Below are 14,447 nucleotides of genomic sequence, written 5' to 3' on the forward strand. Positions count from 1 at the left end.
AACTAAAGTGGGAGCTGCGAATGATGCAGTCAGCAACATGTAGCGGAACTATCGGTGGTTGTTTCCGCGGAATAAAATTCTAGAGCACAGCGGATATTTCGTATTTAACCTAGGAGACGTTCGATTTCAACGTCTGTGTTTGCCGGACGTAAAAGCTGCGTGGTTTGTCAACGTATTTGTAGACACCCCGCCCGCGTGGGAACAAAATGTGAACAAAAACATGTCACTGAACATTTCCCGCGATATCGATAGAGCTTTGTGGAGAGTCCGGTAGCGCCAAAACACGACAGCAACAGGAGAAGATGGCAGGTATCCTGGATGTCCCGAAGCCCAGAATAACATGCAGCATGCTGTCGCAGCACATCAGCAGACCGGTCTGCTTCGTTGGGCGGGTAGAAAAGGTCAGTGTTCTTCAGACAGATGGAGGAAAACTTTTTTTTAAATTAAGTATGGCTAACGTAAAGTGTTTGATTCCCCTGCTAGGTTCACCCGACAGGAAAAACCTTTACTCTCTCGGATGGAGAAGGGAAGATTGCAACAGTTGAACTTAATGAACCTGTGAGTAAACACATTAACACATAAAAACCCCTTTAACAGGGGAAAAAGAAGAAGAAACCTTAGGGAGAGCGACAGAGGAGGGATCCATTTCCCAGGACGGACAGACGTGCAATAGATGTAGGCCCAAGACTGGTGTTGTGTCCTTACTGGTTTCCACACTAACTGGTTGCCTTATTAGTGTGTGCAGCTGTGTTTTGCCTCAGTTGTAGTGAATTCGAATCCAGCTCTTGTACACCAATATTATCCACAGTAGATAGGAGATGCGACTTGGAAATCACCAGTTATATCAATCAAACTTTATTTATATAGCGCTTTTCATACATAAAAATGCAACACAAAGTGCTTTACAAAAAAAAATAAGAAAAAACAAACAATAAAAATGACAAAACCCATCCCTCCCTCCCCCACATACACATCTGTAAGTATACATACACAAACATGCACACACGCATTTAGTCATGCAGGCACACAAACACACTCAGACTCACACACAGCACATATTGATTGACAGTGGAGAGACATGGCAAGGCACCGAGGATCCAGATGAGGAAAAAGCAACCTGTGGGAGCATCCACACTGAGAGGTGGCAGAGCCCACAGCCATAGAGGACACCGTCACAGAGACCACCAGGACCCGGGGAGACCGGGGCGGACTCCACACATGGTGCAGAGCCGCCCAGTCCCCCGGGCCCAGGGAGTCTCCAAGACCACATCCCCACGGGCAGACCCAGTGAGGAGGCCCCCATGAGGGAACACTGGAGCTAAAGACTAAAAGACTATGTTTATTAAATATGTGACAAATCTGCAAACTGAGGCAAAACACAGCTGCACACACGAGTACGGCAACCAGTTAGTGTGGAAACCAGTAAGGACACAACACTGGCCTGCTTTTTTCATGGTTGAAATTGAATAAATGAAGCAACAGTTCAGCTCTTACTATCATATAGAATGTATTCATAACATGCTTGAAATGTATAGAAGTTGAATATTATTTCACCAAGCAAAAAAAAAAAGTTAAAAGTAGCTGCACTTCAGCTTTTACTTTTGTTACTTTAATGATGTTTTTCTGCTACTACTTTTAATGAGAACTTTTCTGGTATCAGTCAAAAGTGTGGTAATGGAGCATCTGAATATAGCGTGCATTGTGTGCTAGAAGTATATGTTATTAGAAAAATAACTTCATCATAAAGGCCAGACCTGTGTCCTTCAACAACAGAATAAAGGTGTTTAACCCATAAGAACCCACGGTGACACAGGTGTCACAAACATTTTAAATGTTCTAGTAATGTTCATGTATGTTTTCTCAAGTACATAAGTGTGTTTTTAGTGTTCTACAGGTACAGTAGCTTGTTGAGAAGCCGTCCAAAAAGGCAGTGTTATTTATTTTTATTTATTCTCGATTTATTATTAATTTGTTACTTAAAATCAAATCTGAAATGGAATTTGTTGTCTAACAGCACTATTAAAGTCACAATTTTGATATATGTTATGGAGATGAAAACAAAAAAGGCAGATGGTTATTTGTTTTTATTTATTATTGATTTAATATTATTTTGTTACTTAAAAACAAATCTAAAAAATAATTTATTGTTAAACAGCACTGTTAATTTCACAATGTTAATAAATGTTGTGAAGATGCAAAGAAAAAGGCAGATTTGTGTTTCTGTAAGCAGAAAAGGTTTATTGATTTATTTATTTATTGAAAGTTTATTCATTTTAAAATAAGATATATCATAAGGTCCACTTGGTCTGTGGTATATCCCCCATAATTTTCCTTTTTAAGGATTACTGGCTCTGGGTTCTTATGGGTTAATCTTATGTTTTTTTCCCAGCTTGAAGAGGAGCTGAGCGGTATTGTGGAGGTCATTGGTATGGTGTCCAACAAAGGAGCAATAATGGGCAACACCTACAACATGCTACGAGAGGACAAGGGTATTCCCTTTGGTAGGTCTATTTTATTCTCTCTTCCATACGGTGCATACAGATGAATACAGCAGCACTAACCTGTTCTCTTTGTCCATCCCACAGATTTAGAGCTGTATACTGAAGCCCTGAAAGTCATCCATGACTTCCCCCAGCATTACCCTTTTGAAGTGGCTGCAAGTGGATGAGGCTCACCATGTGAAGATGACTAAAGATTGTCTTCAAGTTCAGCGTCCGTGTTTAATATGTTCAGTTTTTGTTGTGAGTTTAAAAAAAAGTTTTGTACAAAATGTCTGTAATATCAAAGTTCTGTCAGTAAAGTTAAAACCTGTAAAGTCAAAAGGCAGTGGGAAGGTACTTACATTACATTACATAAAAATTACATTAAAAGAGCGAGTGTCTTCTGTTGTTGATTCTGATGCTAAATGTAGATTACATTGCACCACATTCCTTTTACTTGAATGGAACAACCTCTTGGATTCATTTTATTTCGGAGAGACTTTATATTGGACTGGAAAACACAGATTACCAGTTAATACTGGGCTATTGTTTTTTTGAAGAGAAGACAATTTAACATAATATTGAAATATAAATGACACGTTTTTTATTTTGCGTAAAGTTTCTTAATATTAATCCATAGATTAATTGAAAAAATAGTCAATAGATTAATGAATAAAGTTTTTACAATAACATGCTTCTTTAGTGGCACATAAAGAAAAAATGACCACATTGTAATTTATCAATTGTAGTGGCAAATTACGACAGCTCAAAGCCCCAAAGTCAGATTAGCCTCCAATTTGCCAACATGTACACCAAAATCTTCCCCAAACTCTAAGACTCAAAAATGATAGAATCCAAAAAGTAGCAGGAGATTCGTTCAGAGGTTCATGCAGCAGTTTTATTCTTGCAAAGGTCAAGAGATCAAAACTCAATGAGTTCCCTGGTTGCAACCACAGGAGACTCAATAAACAGCATTAAAACATCAGTTTATATGTCATACAATCTTCCTTTTTCTCCTTTTCTCATTGGTGGGCTCTCCCAGGCCCCCCCTCTACCAATATGTATCCTTGTGAACATGAGACAAAAAAAATGACACCTCAGATTCTCAGGTCTCAGATTTCTCAAAGAAAAAAATGCACTTTAATTTCTGTAAGGTAGCAAAACATCTAACAAAAAACTTGTCTAGTTATAAATGAATCAAGTAAAAAAAAATTGTTATTTAGAATACATATTGTCACCAAATGATTTCATGAAAGTAGCTGGCCTACTTTTATCATTTTGTGATTTTGTGTGTGTTGTCCTGTTCATGAATGTGAATGATGGACTGAGATTTGAAGTGTTTAAACCAGCAGAGGGCAGCATGGACCGCTGCACTATCATTAACATTTAGCCTGTGCAAATGGACAGGTCCAATCCCAGCTGAGGAGGAGTTAACAGGTTAAATCACCTATCACTGTGACTTCACCCATAGCACGACAACAGGACCTGTTTAACTTCCAACTATCTAACAGGTCATTCAATTAAAGTGAGCTGATGCAGTTTCTCTCCCAAGTTTCTGCGAAACTTGTGCAGGATAGTACATGCTTTAACCTTTTATAATTTAAACAGTTTCTGTGAAATATCAGTGCATCAGTCTAACTTCATTAATTTAGGAATAAGCTACTAACTGCACATTTAATTCTTATTCCTTGAATGCTTATTGATAATGTCCTGATCATGTCTTCACACCAGTCAAAAAATGTAAATGTCACTTTTTATATATGTGACAGAACAATAAATTAACAAATAAACTAATAACAGGAAAAAGATAGCCGAACTTTTACAAAGTTTTTGAAATTGAAACATTTGTGTTCATAGTTTTCTATCTCAAACACAATCTGAAGTCTTTAAAAGGGCATCTATCACAGTGTTTTCTGGTTCTCCTATCAGATAGATAGATAGATAGATAGATAGATAGATAGATAGATAGATAGATAGATAGATAGATAGATGAGATGTAAATTATATCTGCACAATCAAGCACTGATAGAAATGTTGTCACTTCTGGCTTCTTCCATTGCATACCATTTACCAGACATCTATCATAGATGGAAAAAGACTTTTAACAATGAATATATTGAGGATGATTGGCTGGCAATGTACGCCTGATAAGGTCCACATCTATTTGTAACCGGCTGAGAGAAACTCAGTACAAGATACTTCACAGGCTGCATATTACTCCTGTTATTTTAAACAAAATTGACCACATAGCTCCTCTGTGTACCAAGTGCAACTTAGAAAGGGGGACGTATTTCCATTACTTTTGGGAATGTAAACTCATTTCCAGATTTTGGACACTTATTTCAAAGGTAGTGAGAGAGATATTTAAAATAAAAATTAAGAATTAAAAAACTGGATCAAAATTCTTCCACCTAGTGTCACCCTTTGGTACATGGAGATCTTTGATATCCTCCCTCATGAAAGTGTTTTGTATTACTAGTGCAGTGCCCGTAGGAAGTATGTATTCGTATAGTGGGAGATTAAGTAGATTTTTCAATTATGGCCAAATGAGGTTGTGTGTGAAAGTGGGATGTACAATGAGGTGTAAAACTCTTGTGTAGTGTTAATATACAAAGTAGGTAATACATGGATGTACATTGAGATATAAAGAGACACAGAAATATTTTTTTAAGAAAAAGAAACATATATACAGACACAGAAATAGGAGGGAATAAGTTTACATGCAGCACAAACAGACCGATGTGAATAAATAAGGGTTATTAGGTGTGTAATGGAATGTGTAGATTGATTGATAACTATTGTGTTTCATATATTGTGGCTATGCAGACCACTACAACGTCTGCAACTCCATAAAACACTTACTTTTCATAAGGTACCACACCATCCAGCACATACACATTGAACATTGATATTCGCTGGAAACTATTTGAATATTATTGGAAAATCGAACCTTGTAGCCACTCTAAAACTCCAAAAGATAGGTAGGCTAAATAGACTTACAGATGAGATGAGTCAGGCTTAAAAATCTATAGTGAATTGTGTTACTGACCAGGTGTAGGTCTATCACACAAAGGGGCGGAGCTCCACTAAAAGGCGTCCGATCGGAAACAGTGCAATGCCTCAACACGTCCTACGTAAATAATATTATTTTGAAAAATGAATTAAAAAATCTTCAAAATTGAGGATGCACACCTTCGTGCCATGCACAAGCCACATACGAAATCTGAGGTCAGTCTGACTAACGGTCAGAGAGAGATGCTCTACACACACACACACACACACACAGAGATGCTTCTTGCTTTTATATAGAGATTAATGTGTTTAAATAACAAATAAAGTGTGTTTTGTTTGTTTTTTTTAAAAAGAAATGTTGCTTGTTCAATCTGCAGTCTAATGTTCAACGTGAGGCACTGCTTATCTTTAAAGAGAAATGGTGGCTGTGTTAGCCATGTAGTGCACACACAGAGGTTGATTAAAAAACAAGTGTAATCCTGCTCTTTGTAAACTAGTTTCTGTTGGAGTATCTTGGAGGACATTTGTCCACTAAACTTGGACATCTTCATGACTGCAGAAGGATTTCCCCTCATGCACCACGGTTGGTCCTGTAACACTGTTGCCCTCTCTTCTGATTTGATACCTGCCAAAACACATCTGATATATTTAAATACAGCTGCTTAACACGCTACTACTACAAGGGAGCAAGTTATTTTGAGGCCATTAAATGGAGTTTACACATGAACACAGAATGAGAGGCAACTCTTACTGCCTCAAAGTAAAGAAATGTACTTTTATCCTCAAGGCTCATATTAAAAAAACATATTTATTGACATCTTCATTAAACGCTCAGTGTTTTCTCTTTAATGACTTCAGTCCCCCCCAAAAAAACATACTTGCATTCTTACTTTTCTAAGACATCTGAATGTTCTTGATGTTTCTCTGCTGTTGAAACAAAGACAAGCACATTAAAAGCCTTATGATAGAGGGTGAATTTGGTATATTGGGTGAATCTGCTATTTGAGACAAGACATAAGGGTAACGCTTTATAATAAGGTCCTTAATAACCATTAATTAACAAGTAATAAGGCATTGTTCTCGCTTTAGATCCGGTAGTTGCAAAAAGCATAGTTAACTTATAATAGATGAGCAATAAAGTATATTTTAATATCAATAAGCAAACAAAATAAGATTAATAAAGGCATGGCAAAGACATAATGGGTGGGTCATGGGTGTTTGTAATGCTATTATTAACACTTATAAGATACTCATGAGGCTTTTATTAATGTTCTTAAGCATTTGCAAACTGTTAACAAGTTTCTTATTAGTGCTTATAAATCTGCTTATAGCCTGCTATTAGCTGTATTATAATGCCATTATTAACACTTATATAAGCTTATAAACACACAATAATGTTAATAAGCATCTTGTAAGGACTTACAAGGGCCTTATTACTTGTTAATTAATGGTTATTACAAGGACCTTAATATAAAGCGTTACCCCAGAAGACTTGAGACAGAAGATTTGGAAAGACTCCTTCAAAACTATCAGCTCACACCTGCTCACATCTAAAGACAAGTGTTTAGAGTTTTTAGTCTCACACTGAGATTTTAGACAGACTGTGAATCTTGCAGGGTAACTATTTACAAGACTACAATTAGATTCTTTTAGCATTTTTTTCCCATCATGCTCTTAGTAGAAACTTACGACATGGAGGAGAAGCAGCTTTTGGCTCCAGCTGCTCTAGTGTGTGCAGTGGTTTGTGTTGAAAAAAAAAAAAAAAGACTAGAAGACACAAAATGCTCCCTCACAAAGCTGAAAAGGGTTTCTGTTTTTCTGACATGAGAAGTTGACTATTTTACAGTAAAAATAGATATAAGGAAGAATAAAGGAAAGGAACATTTAGAAATGAATTCATGATATACATTTATGTCCTATTTAATTATAATTTGTTTAATTGAATAATTATATTTATCAGCTCTATCAACTTCCATTTAGTTAATCATACATTAATCATTGATTATTTATTACTTATTTATGTATACATTTATTTATGCATTTTAACTGGGTCTCCTTACTGTTCTCTTTACTAAGAAACAGCGCACACAAAAGTCTAAACATATGACATCAGTATATTTTTATTTATGACTGAGCTTACTAGCATTATTGTGATGTTCCTTTTTCCTGTGGAAGTGATTTTACTGGCCGGTCTGGAACCGGGGACCTTTCCCCCGCTCATCTATTGGTTGGTGATTGTGTTACGTCACTGAGACTTGAGATAATATCAAACACGTTTGATATGATCCAAACCCAAGACTAGGAAAAGACTGATATGAAACAGAGCAGATTACTACCTTAAACATAACGATGGAGATGACGGGAGCGCCGTAGATTTACTAAAGACTTTCAGTTTTTAGTCTGGGACTGTGAAAATCTTTTAGTGTAAGCCCAGCATTAGTGAGCCTGAAGAAGAAAAAAAAAGATGCCACTAGTATGATGAGATCCCGTTTATAGTATTTTACGCGCACAAATGAAATGTCCAGTTTCCGTATATCAATTAACTCAGTTTATTATAATGTTTCCAAACAAATATATACTTCTTTCTTAAACAAATAAACTTATATTTCCAACGTATACATCATATTTCTGCGGTCAAAAAACTGTGTGCCTCTCGGGCATCTCAACGCAATCAGTCATACAACGGTGCCTTATATTAACTCATGACCTCAGAATCCATAATGAGCGCTCTTCTCCACCCGGTGGTGGGAGGCGAAAACAAACAAACAAACGAATAAACAATCAAAGCAAAATGGCTCTTACAACTACCTTAAACTTAACCATGGAGATGACGGGAGCGTAGTGACTCCAGTAAAACTAGATTTACTAAAGACATTCAGTTTTTAGTTTCGGACTGTGAAAGTCTTTTGGTGTAAGTCCAGTATAAGGCCACGTTTATACATAGCAGGGTATTTAGAGGAACGAATATTTCCACCCTTCCGTTTTCAAAAATAACATCGTGCACACATCGTTTTCAAAAAAGTTGTTATTTACATCAACCCGCATAAATATGCCGCCGAGCACCATTATATGCCAAACCTATTATATGGGCGGCAGTGTAGGGAGAAGGATAAAGCCATGCAAGCCAATCAGAATCCTCAGAATCAACAACAACGGATAACACCAGCGACTTCCTGTTCCTTTCAAAACAACTAGATAGAATGAGCGTGAGAACCTAAAACCCCGTTTCTCCAAGTTGACACGACAACACATAACCGGAGTTTTTAGAAATAATTGTTTTCTGTGAGAAAAACGGGGTTTTGGTGTAAATGAGAGGCAAGAAATCTGCGTTTTCCCTTCGTGTAAAAGGGGCCTCATTCTCCCTCGGTCAGATCGTCATGCCACATGTCCTGCTCTCGTTCTGCTGGTTTACCTCTGCCTGTGACTTGCCTGTTACTTCTGCTAGAGGTTTTTTTGGGCCTCTCTCCCTCAGTTTAGTTTTCCTCCTTTGTTTGCTGCCCAAGTTTTTTTTGCTACTTTAAATAAATTTAGTTTTGGACATTCTGAAATCATGCTTGGGTTCATTGCTTTCTGGGTCGCTCACAGTTTCCATCATTTTTTCACACAAATCTTCAAAATGCACATCGAAATTAGTTGATGGTTTAAAGTGTTGCATAGATTGCATCTCTCAAAAGCTAAATTAGCAAGAATATTTCCGAATGTAGACCCAGCATGTGACAGATGTAAATAGACCCCGGCTACTTCCTATCATATGTTCTGGTCCTGTCCAAAACTTGCTCCTTTTTTGTCATCCTTTTTCGAAGTAATCTCTAATGCTTATGCTTATAATATCTCACCATCTCCTTTGGTTGCTGTTTTTGGTTGGTTATCTGATCCAACGGGATCTGTTCCCCCTGTTCACTTACAGAGGGTCATTGCCTTTTCCTCCTTATTAGCTAGGCGCTTAATTTTATTCAGGTGGAAGGCTGCCACTCCTCCATCACATCACCACTGGATAAGGGACGTTATGCAGAACCTTAAGATGGAAAAGATCAGATGTACCCTCAACGGTTCCACTAACAGATTCCACAAAACCTGGGACCCTCTAATAACTTATGTGAACAATTTACCTGGCCTGGAACTGGAATTCTGAATGATTACACCTGCCCTTGAACAATCCTGTAACATGAAGTATTAGGTGCACTTGTTGTTGTTTCGTTTTGTTTTTGTTTGTTTTTGTTTTTTGTTGTCTTTTCCTGTCTGTTGTCTATTACGAGTTTGTCACGCTGATTTTGAGCTTGATCTGTCTCTGTTTGTTTTCAGGATTGGTTTTTTTGGTGATTATTTGTAAAACAGAGAATATGATTGTTCTGTATGATAATTGAAAAAAAAGAAATTAGTTGATGGAAACCCGACTAGTGTTAAGGGACAGGCACCATAGTGAGGTCTCCCCACTTTGTGTTTGTGAATGCAGTGGGACACAGTATTGAGACTGCACCTTCTGATTTGCTTTGAGCTTTGCGTCTCCCTTGTCAGTCCTCTCATCCCTCCTTGTCACACAAACTTCTAAGGCTAGTAAGCCAGTAAGATTCTGTCTATGTCAAGTTCTCATTGAGTCTAAAATCTCTCGGCTAACTATAGCTCACTTTTGGATCAGTCAATTTAATTATTTCATAATTCTATATAGGCTATTTTTGGATGTTTTAAGTGTTATTATCCCTAGTGCACCCCTAGTTACATTTTTTGCACATTTCCATTTTAAATACTCAATAATTTTACCTGTGCTAATGCTAGTGGGACTTGTGGCTGAGGGCTCCAGTAAATGCTGTTTCAATGAGGCTTTCTCCTGTTGCATTTCTGACTGTTGCTTGGAAACAGAATACAAATTATTTGTGTGTGTATGTGTTTATGTACAGGGAAAGTCTTTTTTGCTCATCACATTTTGCACATCAGCGTCCCACATTGGCCTCAAGAAGGCTACAGCACTGCACTAGTTAAAATGAACGAAATGACTTGAAAAAAGTTTAGTTCAGATTACCGTCCGAGAGTCAGTGATCTGAGCCCAGCACGTCAACAGAGAGAAGGGACGGCTGCCATCTGGGGTTTGTGGGACTTGTGGAGCATCTGCCTCCCCCTCCTTTTCAGTCCCAATCCCTAGTTGCCTCAATGATGGCCTGAAGACACAGCATACCACGTACACCAGCAGCAGCCACACTGATGACACAGGTCCAAGGCCAAGAAACAGAGCAAAAGACCCCACACTGGTCCAGACCACTGGGGCCAGACTGCTGGGTCCAGACCACTGGGGCCAGACTGCTGGGTCCAGACCACTGGGGCCAGACTGCTGGGTCCAGACCTTTTGCTGTCGTGTGCAAAATGTGCATTGCTTGCACCTCTTCAAGGGCCCGCTACTGGCAAAAGAGGCAAAGTGCCAAATTCAGCAAGTTTTTATGCAAAGTACATATGAAAATGATCTGCAGCTCTTGCTCCACTGACTTAACTCTCTCACTGACATACAGTACATGCCAAAAGTTTGGACACACCTTCTCATTCAATGTGTTTCTTTTATTTTCATGACTATTGACATTGTAAATTCATCAAAACTATGAATGAACACATGTGGAATTATGTACTGAACAAAAAAGTGTGAAATAACTGAAAACATGTCTTATATTCTAGTAAGCAAAGGGTGGCTACTTTGAGGAATCTAAAATACAAGACATGTTTTCAGTTATTTCACACTTTTTTGTTAAGTACATAATTCCATGTGTTCATTCATAGTTTTGATGCCTTCAGTGAGAATCTACAATGTAAATAGTCATGAAAATAAAGAAAAACGCATTGAATGAGAAGGTGTGTCCAAACTTTTGGCCTGTACTGTACACACGCAAATTGTTTCATATTTTGTGTTTTTATCATTTAAAACATGTGGGTTAACATTCCTAAAAGGGCATTAAAAGGTTAAAACTATTTCAGAAATACATGTAGACTTTATAGCTATGATCAGGACTGGAGTTGGTCAAGAGATTTGATGCATTGAAAGTGAAAAAAAAAAATCATATTTAATATCTTTATAACACTTTTTAAGAGGTGAACATTTTTTGCACCAAGGATAATACATTAACATTTTCTGAAGGGGTGCACAAGGGTTAAATATGGCCGGAGAACTGTGTCTCTTGATGAATGTGTCCTGTCTTGTGACCTGTCCTGTCCTGTCTATTTTGTTTTGGAGCTGATATGAAATTCAGTTAAATATAATCAAGAATAATTTTGATAATTGAGATCACTTCATGCACGAAACTAATTAATTCAGACCCACCACTTGGCAAGTTATAATGGAGTTAATTCCAAAATAAAGTATCAGCCAATCAGCTGCCTTGCTTTCCCTTATTCCAGTTCGTCAAGTCCACTGTTTGATGCTCAGGTATCAGCCCTTCTAGTTAGGTTACACTTAAAACAGTCATTCACGATACAAATCATGGCTACACCCCTCTCACAAAATGTCTGATATGCTTGAAATTTCACATCAATATCCAGTTCAGTGCGTTCTTTAACCCTCAATAGGGCACTCATTGAAATACTTGCAAATTCCAAATTTCAACCCTAGAGAATATTGGAGGAAATTACATACAGCCAGAATGTGGACTGTGGAATGGGTAAAAAAAAAAAAAAAAACATACGGACCCAGGGGAGGGGGGTAATAGTTTGAGAAATAGTTACAAATTCATGAGAAAAAAATCTCAAATTAACGTTAAAGAAAAGTTACAAATTTGTGAGAAAAAAATCTAAAATTTGTGACCAAAAAATCTCAAATTTGTGACCAAAAAATCTCAAAATTGTGACCAAAAAATCTCAAATTAATGGTAAAACAGTTGACGGGATTAAAGTGGCAAATCTATGAGAGAAAAAAAAGTGCATTTATGAGATTTAAAGTGGCGAATCTGCAAGAAAAAAGTTGTTCCTCTCCCCCCCACACACACTTTTTTCTCGTAAATCTGCGACTTTTTTTGCGCAGATTTGCCACTTTAATCTAGAAAATTTGCAACTTTTTTCTCAAAATATCTACGTCTGTCCAAGAAGTCCATGTGGTTCTACGACCTCACAGAGAGACATGGGGACCCAGTTTAGATATCCACTGAAGTTACCAAATATAGTTCTTCGCCAGATAAAGGGTTAAAAAGCTGCTTGGACCAACACTGTATGGGAAATGTGTCAAGTCAACCACATGTGAAGTATTGTGTGTTCAGAGATGCTCTTCTGCATACCTCGGCTGTAACGAGTGGTTATTACAGTTAATGTTGCCTTTCTATAATCTCCAACCAATCTGACCATTCTCCTCTGACCTCTGGCATCAACAAGGCATTTGGTTCACTGGCTATTTTCTCTTTTTCTGACCATTTCCTGTAAACCCTATTTTTGAAGTGTTGAGTATCAGGGGAGAGGCCTAGATAAGTATTTTATACTTCAGCCTATTCCCTTTATTTTCGAACCAAAATGATATAAGGAAATGTATATTGAATATTAAGTTAACTGGTTCTTATTTCTATCTTATTACTTAAACGGGGCAGATGCATGTATATGTAATAGGGCTTTATATACTGTATGTGTGTAAATGTTTATATGTTTATGTACATCTGTTTAATGGTGCCTATGTGAGTATGTGTATGAATATGTATATGCATCTAGCCTGCGCTGTTTTAGTTTATGTTGTTTATTTTTTTTCGGTTCGAAAAGAAGAATTAATAAAAATGAAAAAATGAAATGAAATGAAAATCCCATTAGATCAGCAGATTGTTAAATAGTCAGACCAACAACAATGCTACATTTAAAGTCACTTAAATGACCTTTCTTCTCCATTCTGACGCTGTCTTCACCATGTTTACATGCCTAAATGCATTGAGTTGCTGCCACGTGATTGGCTGATTAGATATTTGCCTTAACGAGCAATCGAACAGGTGTACATAATAAAGTGGCTGATGAGTGAATAAGGAGAATATATACCAAACACTATTTCCCTTAAATTTCTCTTCATGGACCAGCTTGTTTGTTTTTCTTTACACCAATCACAGTGGTGTTGATGCATCAGTGTTTTTCAGTCTGATAGTGGCAACCTGAAAAGGTTGTGTGTTTGGACTAAGACCTGGCTCATTTTTTTTTAAAAAATTTTTAAACAATATATTTATTGACATTTTCTTACATAACAAAACAAAACAAGATTACAAATGGACTATACACATACACATCACAAACATCCACTTCTCAGCCACAAAACATTTCATAATTCAATGCCTTATACAATTGCAGGTACATGAACTCATTAATCCTGATTTAAGGTTTACTTAACTGACTGCTTATTCTTCTTCATTGTCAATTGTCAGATCAATACCGTTAACAAACACTTTAAACGGTTCCCATATTTTTTCAAACAAATCCTGCCTTCCTTTTCGTATGTATGTCACTCTCTCCAAAGGAAAAGATGTGAGCATTTGCCTCACCCATTACATAGCATTCGGTCTGCTGGTCTTTTTCCAAAACGTTGCAATGGCTCTTTTAGCGTGTAACAGACACATATCTATTAATATTCTTTCACTTTTGTTGTATTTGTGACCTTTTGGATAAAGTCCTAAGACAAAAAGTGCAGGATCCATTGAAATGAGACCGGGCTCATTTATTCTGGCTAGTAGCAGATTGTCCAGCTCAGGCCACAGCTCGCCCATCAGGCAGGGGGGGGGGGTGGGGCCCGGTGGATGGCCAGCAGCCCTCTGTTTAAATGAATATCAATCATGGCTCCCAGGCTGAGCTCCAACCCCCCTGTCACTGGGGGCTGCCATTGGGTCATAGCAGAGCAACCTGGAGTGGCCGGTGAGAGCCGCTGTATCATCGTCCATTCACTGACAACAATGAGCTGAATATCTAATGAGCTCCGTCCAGGCTGAAGGCTCGTCCTCACACCATTCTCACTGAAGCTTTGGACAT

At 37.7% G+C, this 14,447-nt stretch overlaps 2 protein-coding genes across 2 annotated transcripts in view; both read left to right on the forward strand.

The window, feature by feature from the left end:
• The first annotated feature begins 191 nt into the window (after window positions 1-191).
• On the forward strand, window positions 192-2,873 carry rpa3 (replication protein A3). The gene is made up of 4 exons (XM_059350257.1): window positions 192-401; window positions 484-558; window positions 2,390-2,501; window positions 2,586-2,873. Exons 1-4 carry the CDS (start codon window positions 303-305, stop codon window positions 2,666-2,668), a joined length of 369 nt encoding a protein of 122 aa, XP_059206240.1. The 5' UTR covers window positions 192-302; the 3' UTR covers window positions 2,669-2,873.
• Window positions 2,874-14,254: 11,381 nt separating this feature from the next.
• The window catches only part of si:ch211-57n23.4 (immunoglobulin superfamily DCC subclass member 3), a 33,627-nt gene continuing 33,434 nt past the window's right edge, over window positions 14,255-14,447 (forward strand). The window contains exon 1 of the mRNA XM_059350272.1: window positions 14,255-14,333. Within this exon, the coding sequence (XP_059206255.1) occupies window positions 14,255-14,333 (79 nt within the window). The remainder of the gene's footprint in view (window positions 14,334-14,447) is intronic.

The sequence above is a fragment of the Centropristis striata genome, chromosome 14, assembly GCF_030273125.1.
Source record: "Centropristis striata isolate RG_2023a ecotype Rhode Island chromosome 14, C.striata_1.0, whole genome shotgun sequence".
Lineage (NCBI taxonomy): Eukaryota > Metazoa > Chordata > Actinopteri > Perciformes > Serranidae > Centropristis > Centropristis striata.

What these genes read in the sequence shown, in the direction of transcription:
- rpa3 (XM_059350257.1), top strand. Translation starts at nt 303, where the DNA reads ATGGCAGGTATCCTGGATGTCCCGAAGCCCAGAATAACATGCAGCATG. An exon ending in TCGTTGGGCGGGTAGAAAAG is followed by an intron (nt 402 to 483) that starts GTCAGTGTTCTT and finishes TTCCCCTGCTAG; the next exon opens with GTTCACCCGACAGGAAAAAC. An exon ending in GGACAAGGGTATTCCCTTTG is followed by an intron (nt 2,502 to 2,585) that starts GTAGGTCTATTT and finishes TCCATCCCACAG; the next exon opens with ATTTAGAGCTGTATACTGAA.